Below are 27,330 nucleotides of genomic sequence, written 5' to 3' on the forward strand. Positions count from 1 at the left end.
TTAACTACATTACAAAAGTGTTATTTTACGAATTTGATTTTAATTTGTGAACTATGAAACTATAATAATTCGAATATTGATTTCAATATTAATTTAATTTGTGTTTTTCAACAATAATTTGAATATTAATTCAAATAAATTTTCAATTGTGAATATTAATACTTTACGAAATATAATGAATTCAAATAACAATGTCTAACACTAATGTTTTCGATAATAATTTAAATATTTACTCAAACAACAATTTAATTTGTGAATTCTAAGACAATAATAATTGAAATAATAATCTAAATAATAATTTAATCCGTCAAACACTAATGTTTTCAATAATAGTTTAAATATTTACTTAAACAACGATTTAAACTGTCAAAATATTGACACAAATACGAATTTAAATAAGAATTTTGAATTTAAAATAAAATAGTAATCCAAATAATATTAATTTGTTAATTTAGAATATTTATATATAATTCGTGAACAAGTTATATTAAATAACTGAAATATAAATTCAAATAGCAATTTCTTATGGATTTAAAGAATTTTAAATTTGTTAATTTTCATTTGGTGTTTAATAATTAAATGTGTGATTGAATAAACTTTAAAACCACGAAATAAAATCTATTATTATAAAATTTCACATCCATGTTTCCCCGTGAATCCCCCGAAACAAGTTATTCCATGAAATCTATAGATTTCTAAAAATCAAAATATAAACATAATAAATTACATAAAATTTTCACGGGGACATAACAGGTGCGCTATACTGGAAGATGCAGCTGGAAAATCTTCGGTATTTAAGGTTTGACAAGTAGAAGGTCTTGCTATGATGGTGGAATTTCTATTATCTGCTTCTACCTCGTCATTCCAATAGAAAGTTTTTAAATGGTCGTCTTTTTCTAGTCCTTTGTAATTCTTCTTTGCAGCTTTCAGAACCGTGTGCTTCCACATGGGCGTGGATGGACTTTTACCTGCAGTGAAATATTTTTCACGAATTTCACCGGCGCTCGGCGCTTGTGGAGTTGCTGGAGTTATTTCAATTCGGACTTCTGGTTCAGAGCAGCTGGCTTCGCTGGAGTCGTCATCTTCTTCAGTATTTACATTATCTCGAAGAAAATCTTCTTCTTCTTCTTCTTCCATTTCTTCGGATTCGTCTGAGTCTTCGTTTTCATCGTATTCGTGCGGAAGGTAATTCTGTTCCAGATATTCTCTGACTTCTTTGGCCACCTGAGGGCTGACTACTGGCAGTGGATTGTAGTAGTCGTCTGGACGAACAGAGCAATCCGCTTCTTTATCTGGGATGTTAACGGTTCGTTGTTCAAGAGCTCTGTTGAAACGTTCGAATGATTTCCTCAAATCTTCCCGCATTTGTTGTCGATTGATCGCCACGGGCAAGTTTTCATTCCCCTGGTCGCTGGAGCTTTTATCCTGTTCGTTCATCAGATATTCTTTCTTCATGAGTCGGACTGCTTCTTCTTCCTCCTCATCTGTTTCTTCAGAATTTTTTTCAGGCTCTGGTGCTGGATCTACTGGAACTTGAGGTCCTGATGATGGTCCTGGTTGATTTGCTTCGAATACGTCGTCTTCAAAACCCCCTGAAACGTCAGGTTCAGTGGTACTTATTTCACAATAATTTATCTTTTTCCGATTTGGGTTCAGTTCTGTAGCTCGTCTCATTCGTAAACAAGATGCAATTGTATCACGAGGTTGTGGAGCGCTGTTGACACGGGGTTTATTTTTACCTCCCGGTTTTCGACCTCGTTCTACTGCTGCTACTGCTTCGTCATCTGGACAAGAATTTTTCTTAAGCGGTAACATTACAGCTTCTTGGATGGGTGTTTCTTTCCAATTAATCTCTGCCGGAGATTTTATGCCGAACAAAAACAGAGAATTTATATTCACTTAATTTAGATCTCCATTTAATTTGGCGTTCTGTAACGGTTTGGCTATCCTTTAACCAGGACATACAAGGACTACTTGTATACAAGGTGAAGGGCTTACCGTAGAGGTAAGGCCAAAATTGTTGCACCGCATACAAGACCGCCAAACATTCTTTTTCGTTGTGTGTATATCTGGTTTCAGTTTCTTGCAAAACTCTAGATGTACATGAGACAATTTTCTCGACATTTGCATCTGGGTATTCGGGAGTTTGATCTTCGTTAGCGAGTTCCTGACTCAAAATACCCGAGATGTCAACATCAGACAAACTAGTCGCTAATATAAATGGTCGATTAAGATCGGGGTAAGCGAGGAATGAATTCTCGCACAATGCATTTTTTATGTCATTGAAAGCTTTTTGAGAATCAGCTGACCAGGCGAACGGTTTAGTTTTTCTGGTAAGGTCAGTGATCGGTTTCGCTCTTTCGGCGAAGTTTTCGATGAAACGTCGGTAGTAGTTTGCTAATCCCATAAATTTGCGCGCCTCCGTATGATTACGGGGGTGGGGTGCATTTTTAAGGGATGAAATTTTCTTTGGGTCGGGTTTCACGCCATCTTTAGTGATAATGTGACCCAAGTATTCCACCTCGGTGCAGAGAATTTACATTTCTCGGGCTGAAGAGTTTGTCACGTAACCATTCAAATTAATTAATAATTAATTAGAAATAAGTAATAGTATTTAAGTTTAAATTTGAATGGTTACGCGGGCATTTCGTTGCCACGCCGGTGAGACAGCGTTTGCTCGCGCATGCGCGCGGTATGACTGAGAGCACATGTGTGCATAAATTTTAATTTTTAATTTAAAAGTAATTATACTTATTATTTATTATTTATAAGGGAATATTTATGATTTTGCGTTATTCAGGAGACATAATGTGTGGTCACATTATGCCCCAATTATTATTTTTATTTTATTTCGATTTAATTGAGTATCCAGGTATTGAGGAGATGAAAATAGTGACCATAGAGGAGGGGAAAAATCGATATTTTCCCCTGCAATATCGATGGATAATATACAGTAATAAATAATTATTATTTAATTATATATATATTTTATAATTATCATTTTGGTATAAATGCATACTAAATATATGTATTTAAATTATTTTGTATCATTCAGGTGGGGTAAAAATGTCTTTATAATTTATTTAATTAATTTAAAGGCCCGGGGCTAGGTAACAATGATAATTAAGGGCAATTGTTGCGTTACGTGGGTGGCCAACAAGTGGCCGGCCCATTAAGTACTCAGAAAGGTACGGAGAGTACAACTGAGTAGACGCTGTCTTACGTTGTCAATACGTTTTTGAGTGATTAATTAATTTTGGCTGTAATTTGTGGTCACGTTTGGAATGTTTGTTTATATCAATTCACCGGGTGATTGAGTTCCGGAACGAGGTGCTGATTAATTTGGGAGATAATCGAGTAAGTACTCTTGTATTCCCCTTTAATGCATTGTTACCTGTAACCTCCCCGGGGATTGTTGGAATTCGCGAGTCGAATAATTCGACGGATTTTATGTTTAAATACCCCTGAATGATACATTTTCATTTATAAAAGAATTAAGGGTGATAAAATAATTATATTTTGTTTAATTTATGATTTAATATTGGAAATTGCGCGTTTGCGGTAATTCGATATATCGATTTATCGAAAGTTACCTATATCTATACATATAGCTATAGCTATAGACCGGCTAAGGAAAAATTCCTGAGCCGCCGACGTAATCATTCAGAAGAAAAATTCCTGAGCCAATAATAATAATTAAAAGTCGAGTTATTATTATTATTTATATTATAATTTATTACAGTTATTATTATTATTTAATTAATTAACCCCGAATTATTATCTATATTTTTCTTTTTGGGTACCCTAGTGGTCCAGCAATTTATATTATATTTTTGCTTATTTAATAATTATTGATAGAGGAATAATTATTTATTTAAACTAATTTATGTGATGATTTTCTGGGAATTTATATTGAGAGTGAGTGTGCACCGTATCTTTCTCCCCCTATAAAGTGTAAAGGGGTAACCCAAGGTTTGAGGTGTCGATAAATTTTTATTTATATTAATTAATCTTGAAGGATTGCTATTTAATTAAGTGAATTATTGGTATTTATTTATGTTTTATTATTAATTTAAATATTGTATTTAAATTTAGAATTTCTTTGCATTGTATAGATTCAGCCCCCAGGGGTTTATTAACGTGTATAATGTGTATTGAGTGAAATATTGTATCAAAATTTCTTAGTAATTTATTTATAAATAATTGGATCCAACAATTCTCGGGGAAATACTTTATATTTATTTTCCTGGGTCTTTTCCTGCTATATTTAATTTCATTTATTATTTAAATATTTTCAACTGTGCATATTATTTTCTTTTCTTGATTATTTCTTTTTTTTTATTATTTCTTTCGATTAAATCCGCCTTGTTACTGGCTACTCGCTCGGACTTATCCTCGCAAATTTCCCCCTGATAAAAATTTTTGTCCGTTTTTGAGAAACGGTCTGGCGCCTACGTGCACTAACCCAGCCTGAGGAGCTGGTCCAGGCACACCTTATTTATTTGTGATTTATAATTTATTAAACTTATTACTTATTTACAAGCTAAAGTTTAATTGAAGTAAAATTTATCGATATTTTATTTTCCGGGCTTTTGAATTTATAATTTTTTTTGATTTACACGTGGGTGACCGCATACGGTACTGGGATAATTCGCGACTCCGTTGCGAAATTTAAACTAGTATTTGTTATAAGTTAGCCCAGCCTCTCGAAGGTGGTTGAAAAGTCTTTGCACTCGTACGTCATGCTCTTCGAGTGAAAATGCGTAACTTACAAAATCATCCAGGTAAATGAATAATTCAGTTTTTTTCAAACCACTCAAAGTGGAGTCCATCATGCGTTGGAAAATTGCCGGAGCGCACTCAACCCCAAAAGGCATACAGCAATATTCCCAATGACCATCAGGGGTGGAAAACGCAGTTTTCTCAGCATTCCTGGGATCCATTGGTACTTGATGGAAACCGCTTGCAAGATCAAACACGCTGAAATATTTCGCTCCACCGAGTTGATCTAGAATTTCGATTATGAGTGGTAAGGGTTAAGCATCCCCGATGGTTATCTTATTCAAAATCGATATCCATTCTCCATTTTTTATTACCTTGTGTCAGATTTCTTAGGGACGATCCACAAGGGCGAGTCATACGGAGATTTTGATTTACGTATAATTCCTTGTTTAAGCAAATTATCGACTTGTTTCTTGATTTCCTTGCGATGTTCTTGAGGGAAACGGTATTGTTTGATTCGGACTGGCGTATCACTCGTGGTTTCGATTTTACAAGTGAACTTTTTGGAACGTCCCAAACGATCACCCGGAAGGTGAAATATGTCATGATTTTTCTGTATAAGTCTGAATATATTTGTTTCCTTTTCGTACGACTGAAGTGGTCAGTGGGAATTTTGTCAAAGATTAAGTGGACACGTTCTTGCTTAGAAAGTGAGTGCGTTTCGGGTGGAGCTTCAGCAGTATCGGAATATTCGTCGGATGAATCGATGTGATCGAATTCGAATTCTTCAAGCATTTGAGGTTCGATCTCGATTTTCGTTGGGTCAGATGTTGTGTTGATCACCATACACATCGCCTGGCCATCATCCACAGAAACAACGGCTTCACCCATTAAGAGTCCCTCCTTAAGAGGAATCTTACGGAGATAGCCTTGTCTGATTTTTGGATTCAAGACAGGTACAGAGGCAGACATTCGCATACGGGGTGGAATGACATATGAACGAGATGGCTTTACCCCTAGGCTGAAGTATAGAGGTCGAGAAGGTCGCAAGAATAAATGCAGAGATTGGTGATGATATAAGATTTCTGCTTGCTCTTTTCTCAAGAAGTTGTTTCCCAATATGCCAACGCCATTGAAGGGTAAATTACCTTCACAAACATGAAATCGAATTTTAGATCCCAAAACTTTCAGTTCGACAGTGCCGACCGTTTCCATGGGATGCCCATTCAAACCTCGGAGTAGCATAGTGTCGCCACGATCTACTCTAATTTCGCGTTTAAGGGCAGAAGAATTTATCAGACATACACCCCCGCCCTGTATCCACGAGGAAACATTGTAGTTCTCCATGAAGAGAATTACATGAATCGAATATTTTTGGACCTGTCCCCAGGGACAGGATATACCCTTCGTCAAGGTCGTCTTCCGTTGTAAAAGGAATAGGACGGGTAGGTCGATTTTTGAGGACCAGCGTATTCCAATAAAAGGAAATGCCAGCTCGTTCTTTGATGAAAAATTCATTTCCAAGGATACCCGGATAATCTCCTGGTGATCTAGGTACAACCTGGAAACAAGCATCTACTTCAAAGACCTCGAGCGTCACAGTTCCAATGATTGGCATACTGCTGGTCGCTATGCCGCCCACTTTACTTCCGTTTTCGGGGTAAAAGATGGTATCATCCCCCAGAGCGTCAACACAAAGGAGGTTCAGGTCAGAACCTGTATCCAATAAGACTTCACAACCACCCTGGAAGAGGTCTGGAGATTTCATCCAGACTCTCGGACCTTTACCGATTACTAGTGTGAGGGTTTCGAGCGATGAAGGATTTTTAATTCCTTCACAGTTTGAGGCCTCTGCTGGGCACTCATAGATCAGCGAGGCATACTCGCGGGGCATACTCGCAGTCGCCTCGGCCTGTCGAGCGCCCATCAAGTTTAAATAATCGTCGTTGTTTTTCTTAGGGGCGGATTTATTCAAGTCGCGGTGAGGGCAGAACGGACAGTCGCAACATGGATTGTCTAATTTCAGATGTTCCAGTATTTTAGTGTCTATGTCAGCAGAGTCAAACGTCACAGTCTTTTGTCTGGCCGGAAAATGCTCTTCTGTACGTGAACGTGACGGGCTTTTCTTGTATAATTTTTCAGTTCTGATTATTTACGAAAAAAAGAGAGTAAGTATAAAACGATTAAAAATTTATTTTTATAAAAAAAAATAATAATAATGATAATAAGCAAACTAATAAAACCATATAATATAAGGAAAATTATAAAACTACACAAAAAGTAAGTATAAAAATAAAACTCAATTATGAAAAAATATATGTATTCTTTATTCTCAAAATAATTTCTTTATAAAAAAAAAGAATTTAAAAAAAAAAAAAAATAGACATGAATATGAAATATAGGTAAAAAAAATTACTGAAAAAGAATAATCAAATAATTAATAATAATCACAAAAATGATAAAATAACATATTTACATTTTAATTATGAATGTTAACGATAATTAATATATACATACAAATATATGAATAAGAAAATATATATATATTTTTGAATTTTGTCATATATTGAAATATATGACAAATGACTAACATTGGGGGTGTGACGTCACGACGTCGTATTTTTGCTGTCAATCAATTTATTAAAAATTGTTCATGCTATGCCATCTGGCTATGCATAAATTAATTAATTAGCAAATAACTTCCAGCCATTATTACGGCTAATGATTTTCAAATTTGAATTTGTATTCAAATTATTTTTATTATGAAATATTGTTGGTAATAATTATAAATAAATAAATATGAAAATGAAAATATTAAAGTAAAAATAAAAAAATAAATGTTTATAAATTTGAATATAAATTCAAATTATTGTATTGAATAAATATTGTACAACAGTGTCGACCCAACCGTCAAGGTGTACAGACGTGTTTGGTACGAATTACAGTCAGCGTGTTAGTGCAGTACAGTGCAGTGCAGTGCACAATTTACGGTGATTACTTTTTGCTTATTGAGTGATCCAAGTAGGTGAACAATTATCTCCACCTGGAAAGATCTCCTACGCGAGATCTACACGGCCATCATGGCTTACCCACAGACCCCAGCGACCCAAGAATCCCAAAGTTACGCAAAATCCATCCAAACCGACTGCTTCCCAAAGAAAGACCAAGCCATTATCATTTACGTCATCGACAACACTAAACTGAAGGACTACACCCAAGCACTAGCCAGAGTGATCCATCCGACCCACATCAGATTCATCTCTAGAATTTCAAATAACAGAGTCTGTGCCTATCTCGCAACAAAAGCTCAGGCCGACGAATTAGTGGATAAATTAATCCAAATTCATGGCCAGTCCCTGCCTATTAGACCGCTAGTTACCAGAAAAAAGACGATTATATTATCGAATGTGTGTCCTGTGATCCCCCACTCAGTACTCGAAGACAAGCTTAAAGAATTAAATATTAATACTGTGTCAACAATGTCATTCCTACGTGCGGGATTAAATGAAACCGGATTTACACATATAATGAGCTTCCGTAAACAGCTGTACGTTCCTCCGGTCCACGGCAAAATTCCTGAGTCGATTAACGTTACTTATGACGATACAACATACTGGATATACTTGTCAATGGATACTATGTCGTGCTTTCTTTGCAGAAAAGAAGGACACATAGCAAAGAATTGTACTGAACAACCTCAAGACAGCGCCCTACCCAAGCCCAACTTACTCCTCAACGCCAATACAACCTCTCCTTCAGCATTCCCAGCTATCCCTCCCCCTGTTAAGCTAATTGCTCCGCAAAAAAACGTCCACTCTCCGTCTCAAGCTCTGAAGCACCCCAGGTACAGTAAAGTGGGACTCAAAAAGACATGATCACCAAAATGCAAACTGAAACAATATCCTCAGACACCAACTCGTACAGTTTTAGTTACATTAATTTCTTACAATTAAGAAGTTTGGAAAAAATTTTTTTTTCACTTTATTTTTAAAATCTTGATTTTTTTCTCCGCCTTCTGGCCGCACTCCCCTTACTTCTCACCGCTTAGAACGGTGACCACAGGTCGCGTTCTAAAAAAAAAAAAGAAAAATTTATATATAGTTTTTTTTGAGGAAGGGAAGGATTTAAATGAAATTTTGTTTTTGGTTTTTCTGAATCACTCTAATAGAAAATTTCCATCTGGAACTACGTGCTGTAACCCCGGTAATTACGCCTAGTCATAAACGTGTTCGAGATATTTTTAACTTCCCGCTAAGAAAATTGTAAATTTTCAAAAATTCGGGAAGTTATTGGTTTCGGTCCGATTTACGAAAATCGAATTTTCATCAGATGTCGACGTTTTGAGGTCCTAGGAAGCTATTCTGACTAATTTCAAGATGATGTCCGAGTGTACGTACGTATGTAAATACCTGTATCTTTTGAACGGATGAACCGATTTTGAACTTTAAGGTGTCATCCGACGCGGCTTGTCAATACCTTAAAGCTAAAAGAAAATTGAGCTCGATTGGTAGAGCTCGTTCAGAGATATTCAAAAAAAAAGTTTTTTCAAAAATGTTTTTTTTGGATAACTTTTAATCTGCTCGATGGATTGATTCCAAAATGGACTGGACTTTAGAGCTTTATAAGCCGCGTCGAACGCCACCTCAACCATCAAAATCGCTTCATTCGTTCAAGAGAAACCGTTGTCGAAAGAATTAAAAAAAAATTTTTTTTTAGTTTTTTTGAAATATCTCAAAATCGACTCAATAAATCAATTTCAAAATTTGATCAGCTTTAGAACTTGATACAACGCGTCGATTGCCACCTCAACCATCTCAATTGGTTAATTCGTTTGAGAGATATCGTTGGAGAAAAAATGGTAAAAAACGTTTTTTTTCGAAAACAACAGCATACAAACGTATTTTCGAGCTCAAAAATGTATTCACAATAATGTTTTCGAGGTTCTTGAGCTCGAAAACAGCGGGAAGTTTTGGGGCTGGCCCACAGGGTCAACTGACAGACCGATTTTTTTTTTTCTTTTCGGAATTTTTTTATTAACAGTGTTTTCCGCACTGCAGTAATTCACATACTGGCGTTTTTCTGGAAAAAAAAAAAGAAATGACACCGGACGGTGTCATTTGATCTAAGATCATATTCCCCGGTATGGAATCAGCAGAATTAATTAATAAACCGTGCATCGCTAGGTGTCGGTGCAATGCAGATTTAGATAAATGCAACACGCAGAAAGCAATGCAGGGCCCTAGTTTACTTCCCAAATTATATCATGAAGTAACAATGTCATTTTATCGTGGTTAAATACTCAGAGATTTACTTGAAAACATACAGGTGTGGGTAGACTTATATTTCTATAAATATTTTTACATAATCTTGATATTCAATAATTAATCACGGGTAAACAAATACCTTTTTATCTTTTAAACTTAAGTCATATGGGTAGGGATATAATTAAATTTATATATATATATATTAGGGTGTCCCAAAATAAAAAAATATTTTTTTTTTTAACGTCTTATGGGCTCAAAAGTTACTTCATGTTATAAAAAGAATCCTCACAAAATTTCAGCCAGATATCTTTAAAATTGAGCTATCACAAAGGGGGGTCCCCTTTCCCATTTAAAACACACGCAAAAATTTTTCATTTTAGTTTTTCGTTATAAAGACTATGAAAAAATTTTTTTTTCCAGTTTTGCCTAGTATGATTTTGTAGGAAATTAAATTCTCTACAAAAAAGTGCTGATGCATTATGTATGTCAAACGAACTGGGAAAAAGTTACGGGGCTTCGAAAATCAACAAAAATTTAGTTTAATTAGTGTCCAATTTTTTTTTATTATTTTTTATTTTTATTGCATCAAAAAATTTTTTTTCAAATTTTAACCCCTACGCTCTTGTAGGAAATTTAATTTCCTTCAAAAAGTATCTGGTATAATATATACGTCAAATGAATGAGAAAAAAGTTACAGGGCTTTCTATGTCAACGAAAAGTTTAAAAAATATTAATTTTTTGAACTAAAATGTCAACGGAAAGTGAACTTCATTTTTCGTTGACATAGAAAGCCCTGTAACTTTTTTCTTATTCATTTGACGTATATATGATACCAAATACTTTTTGAAGGAAATTAAATTTCCTACAAGAGCGTAGGGGTTAGAATTTGAAAAAAAATTTTTTGATGCAATAAAAATAAAAAATAATAAAAAAAAATTGGACACTAATTAAACTAAATTTTTGTTGATTTTCGAAGCCCCGTAACTTTTTCCCAGTTCGTTTGACATACATAATGCATCAGCACTTTTTTGTAGAGAATTTAATTTCCTACAAAATCATACTAGGCCAAACCGGGAAAAAAAATTTTTTCATAGTCTTTATAACGAAAAACTAAAATGAAAAATTTTTGCGTGTGTTTTAAATGGGAAAGGGGACCCCCCTTTGTGATAGCTCAATTTTAAAGATATCTGGCTGAAATTTTGTGAGGATTCTTTTTATAATATGAAGTAACTTTTGAGCCCATAAGACGTTAAAAAAAAAAATATTTTTTTATTTTGGGACACCCTAATATATATATATCATTTAAAATTTTTTTGTAAGCGTTATCGCGACCTTTTGAGAAAGAGGGGACATTTTGTTAAGGAAAGTAAGAGAGTTTTGCAACCCTCTTACTTTCCGGGGGATATGTTATGTCCAATAAATTTTTTTTATTTAATTTATTTTATTTCATAAATTAATTTATGAAACTCCTCTTTACAAAAGCACGCGAAAGCGCAGCGTCAGTTCTACCATCACTTATGCGTATAAAAGAAGCGCGACGATTGTTGCAATAACGTTTGACAAATAAATAAAAACTTGTCGTCGTTTTCCACCGATGACAACAATTTAATTACTCCCATCAAACGTCAACCAAAGTTTTTAAATAGCCTGAGCAATATGGCTCAGGGCCTTAGTTGACTATCAGATCTTGTGATCTTGAGCCCTACGGACCGCGAATAACGAAACCGCGAAAATTTTGTGAATCTTATTGCAGGAAACCGCGTTTGCGTCGAAAAGCTAATAAGACAAATTTTACCTTTTTTAATAAGAACCCTATTGCAGGAATCCGCGTTTGCGTCGAAAAGTCAGTAAGATTCTTAAACTATAATTCTATTGAATTCAGTCATTGCAGGAATCTGCGTGTGCGTTGAAAAATCAATAACTGAATTCAAATTATCTATTAAAAATTCTTAAACACCTATTGAAAATTCGGTTCGATTGTATAGTGATACAAAATAAAAATAAATTGTAATCCAATCTCGAGTCGATTCAGTTCTGCGCATAATAGCCCTCGGGCCCAACAAAGACGCATAATACGATAAAATTGTATTCCTAAAATTCGTCGGAGATGAATCTATGTAAGTATTTTTTATTTTTTAATTGAAATTGATGATTAGATTAGATTTAGATATGATTAATTTTCATTTGTACCATGTGATATAAATATTTTACTTGTTATTTCATAATATGTAATTATTATATATATTAATTATAATTTATGTATTTTGATTTTTTTTTTTAAAGTGAGATTCGCAGATTCGTCGATTCAATCGAAGGTTTAAAACACGTGGCCACAAAAACTAATCCTCGTACGGCATTATATTAAATTACCGTCAATAATGGAAGCAAGTCACGCGTCCGTGTTCTCTTTTGGACAAACATTGCTAAAAAATTTTCCTCGTTGATTCATTATCGTTGCGTATGTATTTGTGATTTTTTAAACATTAATATACACTTATCCAAAGAATTAAAGGAACAAGAAAATTTTATAAATTTTTTAGTGATTTTTGGAAGGCTGTATTTTCGTGAGAAATGATCGTATCAAAAAAATTGAAGCTTGCAATCTCTAGTTCGCAGATCTTCCAGCAAAATATTTTTTTGAGCCACGGTTTTTGCGAAATCATAAGAAAAAGGTCGAGACAAAATTTTTCTTAATTTTTTAGTTTTGTTTTTTTAGGTCTACGGGGCCGGGAAAAATTTTTTTTCAAAAAAACGAATTCATGTCTCGTTTAGGAAATTTATTCAGCTACAATTTGCTTTTTTTTGTTTCTCTGTACGACAATTTGCTGCTGAGATATCAGCCTTCAAATGAAAAAGGATCCTTTTGTCTTTGATTATTGATATCTCAGCAAGTAATGGTCACACAGTATTTTAAAGGGCAGTTTAATAAACTTGAATAAATTCTCTACAAGCTCCATTTTCGATTCTTTCAAAAAAAATTTTTTTTCATCCTTGATATCCATTTGAAAAACCCACAAAAAATGGCCATTTTCTGGTTTTTTAGTCAACTCATCGCTACTCTGCAATTATTGATAAAAAAAATAATGTTGCCAGGTAATTTTACAGCTTATTGTACCCCCAAAAACCCTGGAAATTTTCAGATTGATCCATTGAACCGTTTGTCCAGACCGATTGCTCAAAGTTTTACAAAACGATTAAAGGAACAAGTTTTGTTCCTTAATTTGTGTAATCATTACCAAAATGAAAAAATTAATTTTTTTTTTTATTTTCTTTCATTTTTGCGTTAGTTATTCAGTACATTAAGGTAAAGAGGAAAAAAAAAACTTTTCCAAAAAACGAGACCAAACAAGAATTTTTTTACATTTCTTTTTTTTTACGTTTTATTCGTGGGGTTATTTTTTTTCGTTTTTCGGAAATAAATTTCTTTTTTTTTCCTCTTTACCTTAATGTTGTTACGTTCTGGCTTTAATTAAATTTAAATAAAAATTTTTAGAAATTTTTTTTTTTGAAGTCTCGAATTATTTATTCGCTGCAGTGGGTGAATAGACGGTTCGACACTTCTTAGAATCATGATTAAATAATAAATTAATAAATCGATACTTTGTTAATGACGATGCATGAGACCCGGGCCACGACGATTCTCTCATAGGGAACCTGAGATGCAACGTTAACAGTTTTGATAATGTATTATACCAAGGAGCGACAGAATCAAGTCAGTCGATCACAAGATCTAGTAGAGCTAAGAACTCTATACAAATCCGCTGGCTTGATCCTGTCACTCGGACTTTAAGGCAAAATACATATATCTATTCGTTTTTCTTCAAAATACATTTTCCTTTTGAACTTTGGGCGCTGCCACTGGCAGCCCAATATTAATACACACCTCATACTGGGCGCCGTCCCCGGGAGCCTAATATTCTCACCTGCTTTGGGCGCCGACACTGGCAGCCCAAGCACTTCCTTCCTGACTTCCAAAATTCAGGCCGAGAAGCCGAAGGGCAGGTAAAAAGGCCCAACTACGTCGGGTCCTTGGTACGATCCATGAGGATCTCGGTCGTTCAGTTCACCAACGCCGCCGCCTAGAAATTGTTGCCGAGGAAGTTCTTCTCGATCCAGTGACGTTGGTTATTCCAAATTCGGGTATTGCGTTAAGTGAGGTTCGTGAGTTGTCGAGCTCTTGTGTTGTTGAGCTGTCCTCTTCCTATCCAGAGGAGGATTCACGGGCGAACCCAGTCTTCTGGACTGGTATCAGTGAGGGTTGGCAGTTGGATCCAATGGACGTTCCATCCGTCCATTCACCCAGCGGGAGCATCCCTTTCCACGACCCTCGTTACGGGTACTATTCAGAGGCCTATTTCAAGGCCACCGACCGAGACGAGTACGCACCAGCGGAGGCGAAGAAATTACGAAAAAAAGGGATTATTTGGGCCGACCTATGGGGCCCATAATCTCCACCATGGTAAGTCATAAAACTTTTTGCATAAAATAAAAGAAGGTCAACAGCTGACGCACCTGGGGTCTATCGACACCCTAACGACGTCAACCTGGTAAATTTAAAAATATTCTGTCTCATATGTTGAGAAGCCAGAATGTAACAATGTACTGAATAACTAACGCAAAAATGAAAGAAAATAAAAAAAAATTAATTTTTTCATTTTGGTAATGATTACACAAATTAAGGAACAAAACTTGTTCCTTTAATCGTTTTGTAAAACTCTGAGCTATCGGTCTGGACAAACGGTTCAATGGATCAATCTGAAAATTTCCAGGGTTTTTGGGGGAACATTAAGCTGTCAAATCACCTGGCAACATTAACCTTTTCATCAATATCTGCAAAGTAGCGATGAGTTGACTAAAAAACCAGAAAATGGCCATTTTTTGCGGGTTTTTCAAATGGATATCAAGGATGAAAAAAAATTTTTTTTTGAAAAAATCGAAAATGGAGCTTGTAGAGAATTTATTCAAGTTTATTAAACTGCCCTTTAAAATACTGTGTGACCATTACTTGCTGAGATATCAATAATCAAAGACAAAAGGATCCTTTTTCATTTGAAGGCTGATATCTCAGCAGCAAATTGTCGTACAGAGAAACAAAAACAGCAAATTGTAGCTGAATAAATTTCCTAAACGAGACATAAATTCGTTTTTTTGAAAAAATTTTTCCTCGCCCCGTAGACCTAAAAAACAAAACCAAAAAATTTAGAAAAATTTTGTCTCGACCTTTTTCTTATGATTCCGCAAAAACCGTGGCTCAAAAAAATATTTTGCTGGAAGATCTTTGAACTAGAGATTTCAAGCTTCAATTTGCTTTTCTAATTTTTTTGATACGATCATTTCTCACGAAAATACAGTCTTCCAGAAATCACTGAAAAATTTATAAAATTTTCTTGTTCCTTTAATTTTTTGGATAAGTGTAGAAATCGTAGATTTTGTTTAACAATCGTATTTTTTAATATTTTTATAGTTTATCACCATCACTGGTGCTAAAACACAACCTAACACGTATGTAAGCCCGTCCGATACCTTATCTCCGCTTCAATGAGTGATTTTATCATCAACGGATGTTGTTATCAGCTCAAATAATTCCAAATATGAGACTGATTACACGACAGGCGCTGTGCAATTAATGGCTATGAAAGATTTGGAAAATGTTAATGCTGTCGTTGGTGAATTTGTTAATTTAAAATTTATGGAATGCAGACATAATATGTTTTACATTAATATTTTTATTTTGCAGACGTCAAGGGATACCTTAAGCAGGAATTTCGACAAACATCATCTTATGGTGGCAGTTACGCTGCAGGGGTATTGGTCAACGAAAAAGTAAGGCTACCCTTACGTGTTATTGCATTCAACGTTTCAGACTTCGTAAAATTCCCTAAGGGATGTTGTTTAAAGTTCGTGGTAAAGCTATCACGCCTGCTGGTTAGTTTTCATTATTTTTTTTTTCATATTGTATAGCACAAATCGTTATATTTAGAAGTGACCTTGTTATCTATGTCTACAGCGGACATCATAATTTATATCATTGATCTTTTTCTGATTTGTAGACGGGCCCACTCAAATGCGGGTCGATTCCTTTGAGGACATTACTCATGACAAGGACACCGTTCCATTAACGCCGGATGAGCTCAGAACTTCTGGTATTCTATCTCCCAAGCAGAAATATGAAAGCAGTTCGTCGAAAAATGTAAACAAGCGACTCGCCGAGTAATTACTTGAGGTAAGTAATACGTTTGAGTATTATCTATGGGGAAGATAGATAATACTGATCTCATTTGCAGTCTGGTTCTTAAAATAAGGTTAACACTGTGTTTCTCAAGGTTAATTTTTAATATAACTTATTTTTTTAACTAATAATTACCTATTTTAAAAAGATTGCTTTCTACACGATGAAAAATTTCTACTAAATTTTACTATGGGTGCATCGTAACGCCGGACTATAAGAAAACTGGTACAAAATTTACAAGTGTCCCATAGTAAACGTATGCGCAGACTACATGATTGTGGCCTATGCACATACGTTTACTATGGGGCGCTTGTGAATTTTGTACCAGTTTTCTTATAGTCCGGCGTTATGATGCACATATAGTAAAATTTAGCAGAAATTTTTGACCGTGTAATCATCAATTAAGATTTTCAGTCTAAATTAAAATTAGTTACTGAATTCACATGATTATTATTTATGTTTTTAATTTATCGTTTAAAGTTTACATCAAGTATGTGAATTTATTTATTTTTTTTTATCTTAAATTTTTTATTTTCTCATTTTGTTGTCTATGAATAATTTACTATTAAAAATATCATTTATCGTATAAAGTGACTTTTAAAAAATACTATAAATGCTAATTGATATCTTATAATAATTGTGACTGTCAAAGTTGGTAGCATGATTTGTAATTATTAACTTTTCTCGGTTGAAAATATTATTATTGAAGTCTTGGTTTTCGCATAAAGGTTTAAATATTATTCATAGACAATATGCAAGTTTATTTACATAATTTGATTATAATTATTTTATTTTGTATTTTGGTTAAAAATCGATGATGCAATTTAATCACGAACAAAAAACTTGAAAGTACGTAGTAATTGAAATCGCACTTGGTTCTTATTTCAGTGACTAAAAATTTAACTTTGTTTAAAAAAAGTGTTCTTATTGTTTTTTTTTTAATGATAAATTATTTGATTATAATATGATAATTCAACAATTTAAAAATTCATATGCATATTTTGCAAGTTATTAAGTATTATTAAGTTAACTTGTGATAATAAATGTAGAGTAACTATATACATATGAATTTAATTGGCTGATATCAATATTATCTGTTGATTTAATAACTAATCGGTATTAATAATTATTACTCATTCAACAAATATTAATGAGACTTATAAAATGAAGATGTGTGACAATAAATGTTAGATTATACTCACTATGTTTAGAACGTAATTGGTAAATAGGTCAATAGTGATAAGAGTTATTATTAATTAACAAAAAATTATAAGCTGGTATTGTGCAACGGAAATAATTTAACGGGTTTGTTCATTATTTTACTGATTAATATCTTAGAGCTAAGTGTTTATTAATCATAAAATAAATTATAAACTGCCTTATTATGCGATACTTGATTTAACCAAAAAGTACTTAATTAAGTTAACATATAATAAGTCAAATTATTGATTGTATTTCGAATATTGTTCTTAAATAATAATAAATATGTTGACATTTTAATAAAAATAATAAATATTGGTGCTGATATATATTATGATTCCTTCAAGCTTAAATTTTTTACTTTTATAGCTTTTATCCCAAAATCTAAGTATGTCAATTTTTTAACAGCCCGGGAAAATTAATTTGTTACTATCAGGTTAATGATAGCTACATCCATGATCATCATTACCTGTTATACCTAAAATTAGCCCCCTACGCTCTCATGCTATCTCTCATAGAGTGCTATAACTCGAGTTTATGGCATTTCATACTAAATATTTCTGACGTCTATAAATAAGAAATAACAAATCCAAATATTAATCAGGAGACACGGTAGTGTCTCGCGCCAAGTACACGTTCAGACACATGTATATGTGTGAAGTGTCATGGCGCGAGCCTACCGTGTATCTATACCGTAGACATAGTCGTTTTTGGCTCTTCTTAGCTCTCATTTTTAAAAACTTTTTTAAAATAATAAATTTTCAGAAAATTCCTTCTCTATTCGAAAGATAATTGATTGTTCGTCTTAAAATTATAAAACTTTATTCATTTTAGTTATGAGAACTAATCTAAATAATGAAATTAGGCCAGCATATATTATAGCACCCCCAATTGAGACACTTTTATAAATTTTTTCACGCAAAAAGGGCACTGCCAGAGAATAAAAAGTTGTAAGAAATGCCATGATTTAGTAAAACATTGAAATTTTTTATAGCAATGGTTCATTTTTGCGCCATCAGCAGTGCTTCAGTCTGTATTTTTTACTAAAGTTTCATTGAGTTATATAGAAATTCTGATATAAAATTCAAACAATCCGTACTTAAATTATCGATATCATATCAGGAGATGACGATCAATAGAATGTAAGAACGTTTTAGATTTCAATGATACAAATAAATCCTTGTTAATGTCTAAGATGAACTTTTTTTTATTCACTTCGTATTCAAAGTTTACTTGTATTTTGTAAATGTTTCCTGATTTTATATACATATATAGATATATACCTATACCACAGAAATACCTATTTGTGGGTTGCTAAAAATTTTTTTTTATTTTCTTAAGTTCTATCTAGTTATATCCGCTAGGTGGTATCAAAATCGTATAATATTTAGCGCGATGACAGATACAGATGCTCCAATAGTTACTGTAGCTTGACATTGACGGTAATTTGATGTTGAAATCGCCTGAAATTTTCTGCCTGAATTTGCCGACAGTTTGACAACAAAAAGTGGAAAGAAAAATTTGCGGTTAATTTTTTCTCAATTTAAAGGTTAATTTTTACTACAAAAAAAAAATCTGTAATGTTCGTTCTTACCATTTCAGAAGGTAAGCATATTTATACATAAAATTATCTACAACTTGAGGATAAAAAAATACTTAACAATTTTTCAAGTCAAATTAACAATAAATTGACATAAAATTTGCCTGAAAATTGACGACAACTTTTTTCTAGTCAACTTTTGAAGTGAATTTGCATTCTAATTCGGGCAGTAAATTTACATCCAATTCAGTAGCAAGTTGCATATGAATTATCGTCAAATATGGAAAAGTCCGAAGTTGTCGGAAATTTGACGAAAAATTCAACGAAACTTTTGTAAGTAAATTTTTGCTAAAGCAAACTGTGCTATTAGGGTGTTGTGATTGGCTGTCTTTGACCGAACCTCCCTAATAGCACAGTTTGCTTTAGCAAAAATTTCCTTGAATTTTTCTTCAAATATCCGTCAACTTCGGACTAATCTGTTTTTGACGACGATTTGCATACAACTTGCTGAACAATTAGACGTCAATTTACCACCCGAATTAAAATGCAAATACACTTCAAAGAATTGTAGACAATTTTATGTATAAATTTGCTTACCTTCTAAAATGATAGAAACAAACAGAACTGACTTTTTTTTATCGTAAAAATTTACCTTCAAATTGAGGAAAAATTAACCGCAAATTTTTCTTTCTAACTTTTGCTGTCAAATTGTTGACAAATTCAGGCATCGAATTTCAGGCAATTGTAATATCAAATTACTGGTAATTTGAAGCTAAAGTGGCTATTAGGGTATGCACAAGGATATACATATACATATATATATTCTAATAGCCACTTTAGCTTGGGACCTTGAAGGTGTAACCTCATGCTGACGCTTGACGCTGGTTATGAGCGTCAAATTGGGTCACGTGGTTAATTTAGGCCGTGCTGCCACCTGGAAAAAATTTAGTAGCGTCAAATTGTAAAAAGCTAAACTCAAATTAGCTTTTTATTTTAAGGATTAAGCGAAATTTAGAATCTATATAATCGAACTCGAAGGTAATCGATATTGAATAAGTTAAGAATCTTGTTATTGTTTATTTTAAAAATAAATTTTGATTTAAACATTAGATTAAAGTTGTTTGCTTTCTTTTATAAAAATGGCACTATTTGAAGACTACCAAGATGTAGAAGCGTTGGAAGATGTAAGGGTTATATTACATATATAAAATCGAATGGACAATAATAACAGAAATATGTTTACATTTTTCTGTGTAAGACAATAAACTCAAAATATTTATTGTTTTTATTTTTAGGAAATATCACTAGTTTATGTTTGTGGTATATGTGAGGAGATTTGCAACAGTTATTTAGATCATAATTGTTTAAAAAAATATATAAATCATCATATCGATGAGAATCATTATTGCTATCCTTTACTAGGTTAGTAACATCAATTTTTTAAATTATTAAATAAATAAATAGTATTGCAACTAACAAAATTCATCGTTTTGATGTATTTAATTTAAAGAGGATGGTGTTACAATAATTCGGCGTGCTTTATTGGAAAATGGGCGTGAGGCAATAATTAAGGAGAAAATTTATTCAGTGAATAAAGAAAACAACAAAACCTCTGGCAATGTAAGTATTTTAAAGCTAATTTAAGTATGATGTTTTAGTATTCGACTTGCATAATAATCCCTATTAACAATGTTAATTTTAGTTTCCGATTCCTAATTCCAAAAATAAGAAGGTAAAAACAAAAGCGCAATTTTCTGTATCGCTAAATAAACGATTAAATGACACTGAAGTCGAGTTGTTAATAAATGAGGTGCAAAAAAGAATCCCTCTGTGGAACCATCACGTTCCCCTCCAAGAAATAAACCGAGAAGTTGTTTCAAATTTATGGAAAGAGGTTTCAATGGCATTGAAAGGTTAAAAAATAATCTAATTTTTATTGCTTTCCTTTTTTTTTATCTCACATTCACTTTACGTACTGCAAACTAATTTTGACAGGTAAGCTTAATGCTGAAGAATGTAAAAAGAAGTTTAAATATATTTGGGATACTCACCGTAAAATAATTCAAAATGAAAGCAAACCAAGTGGTTCATCAAGGGTCGATTTTACTGATGAATGGAATTATTACAGATGTTGTGAATTCCTACGAAATACTTGCTTAATTCGCCCGTATGTATGATCATAAATGTTAAATGACATGATATTATGTCGATAGAACCTTTTAATTACAAGTAAATATAAATTAAATACTAAATCGTAATTTTCAATTGCAGAACTAGAACAAACGTAGATCAACATGCTAGCGCTGGTTTTAATAACGAAGGAAGCTTTAATAATGATGATTCATCGAATGCTATGGACGACAATTTTGACGAAAGTACTGACCAGGATAATAGTAAATATGTTTTTTTCGAAATTACAAGTCACTAAGAAAATATTAAATAAAATTTCCTAAATTTTTTAGAATCTGCCAATAAAAAAGGAAAAAAACGTCAGGAAATTGCGGATTCTGTAAGTGCAATCAATCGTATCGCTGATATTATGAGTAAAGATGAAACACCAGTCACTCTACCGGAACCGCCAAAATTGGATCAAGTTGGTGGATTTTTGATCGGTATCGGCTATCAGTTACGACAGCTACCAGATGATGTCCAAGTGCAAACCATTATTGAAATTTTACAGCTGATACAAGAAAAAATTACCTATATGTACAAAATTAGTGAAACAAATAATTTACATAAGTATAAGCGTTAAAATATTAAAAAAGTTTTTTATTAATATTAAGCATTACATTTTTATGAAAGTTTAATATAAAAAATATATTTATCGATCAGTAATTGTTTTTTTCATCTATTTTTTTACTGCATCCTCTTTCAATTTTGAAAAATAATAATTACAAATTTAACCGTTTACAATATATTTAAAATTTAAATACAAGCCGATTTTAATAAATTATTGACCGTATTAAAAAAAAATGTTTACAATTTATACTTTACGATTATATTGCCAGGGAACAGCCCCTTCGGCATTAAAGTATTCACAAAATTCATCTCGAACAGTCACTGCAGATCTGCTACTGAAATTATTGCCATAAGCTGTTGTGTCTTCGAGAACAGAATCGTTAACTTCATGCCTCAAATCTCTAGAAATGATACCATCAGGGCGTTCTTGATCAATTACTAAGTTAGGTGGGTTGTAAACATCATCTTTGTCATGCTTGCGAAGCCAATTATGCAAACATATGATTTCTTGAATCATATCGATTGTATTCTCAACTGTAGCATCAATTGGTTTTTTTAGAATCCTCCATAAACTCACTATGATCCCGAATGAATTTTCAATAGTTCTGCGTGCTCGACTGAGACGATAATTATATATACTTATTTCTTTATTCAAACCACTTCTACCAGGATATGGTCGAAGTAAATAGTTTGTCAATTGAAATGCCTCGTCTCCCACAAGAACATATGGTAGAGGTATTCCATCTACAGTTAGCAAGTCTGGTTTTGGTATGTTCATGTCACTATTCTCAAACTTTTGACCCATTGCTGAGCTCCAGAAAATCCCTCCATCACTTCTTCTACCATAAGCACCAATGTCAACGAGAGTAAACAAATAATTAGCATCACAAACTGCCATCAATACAATGCTGTGACTATTTTTATAATTATAATATGAAGAGCCTGCATTATCAGGACACTGCAATAATAATAATAATAATAATAATAATAATAATAATAATAATAATAATAATAATCCACGTACCCGTGGATACTCAGTGGGCCCACCAACTGATCGGAAATATTCGATCACCCACTTACTCTACATGGATGATCTGAAGGTATATGCTCCTGATGAAGACCACCTTCAGACAGCCTTGAATATCGTAGGGGAGTATACACGGGATGTCGGCATGGCTTTTGGGTTGAACAAGTGCGCGGTCGTTAATCTGGTGAGGGGTAAGTGCTCTGATTTGCGCGAAGATATCGAGTTAGTAGATGGGAGCGTCATTGACCATCTTGACGCCGGAGAGTCGTACAAATATCTAGGGATTGACGGGAGTCCTATGCAGGATGTCTCGAAAATCAAAACGACTCTCTGCAGCGACTATGGACGGAGACTCCGGAAAATCTGGTCATCAGAACTTTCCGGAAAAAACAAAGTCTCTGCAACAAACATGCTTGCTGTCCCAGTACTACTCTACTCTTTCGGTGTCCTAAAAGGGACCCGAAAAGAGCTTAGAGATCTCGATATCAAGACACGCAAAGTCATGAACATCAATCGGAGCATGCACCCTAAGTCCTCAGTCACCAGGTTATACCTTTCCCGGCACATCGGAGGGAGAGGTCTACAGAGCTTGGAGTGTCTACATGATCGTTTGGTTCTGGGTTTAACATACGAAGTTGTCAATTTCACAGCAGATGAGAACGACTTCCTTATGCAGATTGTTCATAGTCATGAGAATCTGCAGAAGGGAGCGTTCTTATATAAGGCAGCAAGGTACGCGGCAAAATCCCTCGGTCTCGGAAGAGTAAACCCTCTTATTGAACTCCCTAAGGAGGAATTTAAGAGTGTCGTCAGGAATGCTGAGCAGCAAAAACTGCTCAGTACACACATGGACAAGTCCATACACAGCGTGTTCTTCAAACACGTGCGTGACCATGGCTTGTCCACCCAGCTGACGTTTTCCTTCCTTAAGTCAGCTGGCCTGATGTCCGAGACCGAAGGATATATTTTTGCCTGCCAAGATGGTGTAATCAATACCCTCGAATACCGTGCGAAAGTACTCCAGATGCAGCTACCCGACACATCGTGTAGGGTGTGTAAGCAACATCCTGAGACGCTTATGCATCTCTTGTCAGCATGTCCTGTGCTGGCAAGAAGTGCATACATCCAGCGTCATAATGCTGCTCTGCGAGTACTTTACTACCACCTTAGACATACGCACGGTATCGATAAAACACCAGTGCTGCCTTATCTGCCAGGAGATATTCCGCAAGTTGTTGAGAACGACCGTTGCCGCATTTATTGGAACGTGCCATTCGCAACAACGCGGAAAATAGATCACAACAAACCTGATATTGTGCTCTTCGATAAAACCACTCGTGACATTTATGTCATTGAGTTCTCAGCACCTGCTGAGTATAATATAACGGTTAAAGAAGAGCACAAACGCGAGATATATCAGGATCTCCTGTTTGAAATTGGCAAACTTTACCCCGGCTACCGTGTCAAACTTGTCGTCCTCATTGTTGGCGTCCTTGGAGGGATGAAACAGTCTTTTGTATCTGCATTGGCTAGAATACCAACTTGTTCAGCGCAAGTTGAGCTTCTGGCATCGAGGATGCAAAAGGCTGTTATTCTCGGGTCCCTCCGTCTCCTAAGGCAACGAAACTTGGCCTGCTGCGCATGCTGATCATCTTGTTGATGAAGCATCGCAGCAGTAACGATTTGGCGCTCAGGTGAGGACCTCGGTAGAGTCGGACTACCGGGGATAACCCCCTGAGCATTTAACTTAAAAAAAGAAATAATAATAATAATAATAATAATAATAATAATAATAATAATAATAATAATAATAATAATAATAATAATAATAATAATAATAATAATAATAATAATAATAATAATAATAATAATAATAATAATAATAATAATAATAATAATAATAATAATAATAATAATAATAATAATAATAATAATAATAATAATAATAATAATAATAATAATAATAATAATAATAATAATAATAATAATAATAATAATAATAATAATAATAATAATAATAATAATAATAATAATAATAATAATAATAATAATAATAATAATAATAATAATAATAATAATAATAATAATAATAATAATAATAATAATAATAATAATAATAATAATAATAATAATAATAATAATAATAATAATAATAATAATAATAATAATAATAATAATAATAATAATAATAATAATAATAATAATAATAATAATAATAATAATAATAATAATAATAATAATAATAATAATAATAATAATAATAATAATAATAATAATAATAATAATAATAATAATAATAATAATAATAATAATAATAATAATAATAATAATAATAATAATAATAATAATAATAATAATAATAATAATAATAATAATAATAATAATAATAATAATAATAATAATAATAATAATAATAATAATAATAATAATAATAATAATAATAATAATAATAATAATAATAATAATAATAATAATAATAATAATAATAATAATAATAATAATAATAATAATAATAATAATAATAATAATAATAATAATAATAATAATAATAATAATAATAATAATAATAATAATAATAATAATAATAATAATAATAATAATAATAATAATAATAATAATAATAATAATAATAATAATAATAATAATAATAATAATAATATAATAATAATAATAATAATAATAATAATAATAATAATAATAATAATAATAATATAATAATAATAATAATAATAATAATAATCATAATAATAATAATAATAATAATAATAATAATAATAATAATAATAATAATAATAATAATAATAATAATAATAATAATAATATAATAATAATAATAATAATAATAATAATAATAATAATAATAATAATAATAATAATAATAATAATAATAATAATAATCATAATCATAATAATAATAATAATAATAATCATAATCATAATAATAATAATAATAATCATAATAATAATAATAATAATAATCATAATCATAATAATAATAATAATAATAATAATAATAATAATAATAATAATCATAATCATAATAATAATAATAATAATAATAATAATAATAATAATAATAATAATAATAATAATAATAATAATAATAATAATAATCATAATCATAATCATAATCATAATAATAATAATAATAATAATAATAATAATAATAATAATCATAATCATAATCATAATCATAATCATAATCATAATCATAATAATAATAATAATAATAATAATAATAATAATAATAATCATAATAATAATAATAATAATAATAATAATAATAATAATCATAATAATAATAATAATAATAATAATAATAATAATAATCATAATCATAATCATAATCATAATAATAATAATAATAATAATAATAATCATAATCATAATCATAATCATAATAATAATAATAATGATAATGGTTTAACATAATTCAGATATACACATGAAGCTGATTCATTTATATGAAATCAAATATACCTGTATGTGTATATGTTTCCCATCGATAGCTCCAATGCAATGTGGAAATTGCCATTGCTTTTCGAATTCATCAGCAATTTTCAGCCAATGAGATTTAGTCAAAGGATACGGTAATACTTTTTCTTTGAGACAACTCCATAGAGCTTGACAAGTTTCGACAATTATATTTGCTGTTGTTGTTAACCCAACTAAATACCGATACGACATCGTTGACATTGAGTCACCAGTTGCTAGAAATCTAGAAATTAATTGTTATTATGGTACAATTATGACTACGCTAAATAAATTATCAACTATTTTTAAAAATTCTTTCATTCTTCAGCTGGAGCTGAAATATGCTCTCTTACAACTTTTTGTTTTGATATTTTCGGGCCAACTAAACATAGAAGCGCTTCAAATTTGACCTGTCATTCGGATGTAATTTTCAATTTTTTCAGAATACAAAGAAAGAGTTGGGAATATGGCCTCAAAAAAACCATAGTCTCACCTTAATTTGAATAAAGGATGAATCCAAAATTTTTTTTGTGTATATTTTTTCTACATTCATGTATAACTAGTTCATTGCATAACAAAGCACTAATAAATCTTTTGCTCCTGATTTTTTTTTTATTTCAGCTTCACGAATTATTTTTTGACACTGATAAATTCACAATTGATAATCATATTCACCTGCCATTGAAATTTTGATAAGTCACTTAAATTTGATGTAATTATTTCATTAATATTTAACATTTATTGTTGTCATAAGTTATTTATTTACTATTACCATGTGTTTTTATAAAAATTAGGTTAAGGACTATCTTCGAGGTATATCTCGAGATATCGACTTTCAATGTTCATACATTTTTTCGCCGCTGATTTTTTTAATTTGACGCTGGCGTTTGATGCTGGACGTGTTTTTATTCATTTTAGCTAGGTGGAGCTATAGTTTGACGCTGAAAGCTAGCGTCAAGCGTCATCATGAGGTTACAACTTGACAGTTATTTGACAATTGAAATTACCGAGATTTGCTGCCCAAATACGCCGACAATTTGAAAGCAAAAGTTGGAAAAATCAACTTAATGTGATTGTCTGACGGTAACACTTGTAGTCAAGTGGAATACAGGTTACAGACAATTTACTGTCATTT

General features: G+C 32.0%; 1 protein-coding gene across 1 annotated transcript; it reads right to left on the reverse strand.

Moving 5' to 3' along the window:
• Positions 1–21,833: 21,833 nt before the first annotated feature.
• LOC130672999 (putative nuclease HARBI1) lies at positions 21,834–26,506 on the reverse strand. Its single transcript, XM_057477845.1, has 2 exons — positions 26,202–26,506; positions 21,834–22,652 (listed from the first exon to the last, which is right to left on the reverse strand). The coding sequence occupies exons 1-2, from the start codon at positions 26,415–26,417 to the stop codon at positions 21,939–21,941; spliced, it is 930 nt and encodes a 309-aa protein (XP_057333828.1). The 5' UTR covers positions 26,418–26,506; the 3' UTR covers positions 21,834–21,938.
• Positions 26,507–27,330: the final 824 nt, after the last annotated feature.

This window comes from Microplitis mediator, chromosome 8 (assembly GCF_029852145.1).
Source record: "Microplitis mediator isolate UGA2020A chromosome 8, iyMicMedi2.1, whole genome shotgun sequence".
Classification (NCBI taxonomy): Eukaryota; Metazoa; Arthropoda; class Insecta; order Hymenoptera; family Braconidae; genus Microplitis; species Microplitis mediator.

Excerpts from the sequence above, each read along its gene's own strand:
- LOC130672999 (XM_057477845.1), bottom strand. The coding sequence starts at position 26,417 with ATGTCAACGATGTCGTATCGGTATTTAGTTGGGTTAACAACAACAGCA. Across the intron at positions 22,653-26,201 it reads GGAAACATATACACATACAG|TGTCCTGATAATGCAGGCTC; the intron begins GTATATTTGATT and ends TTATTATTGCAG.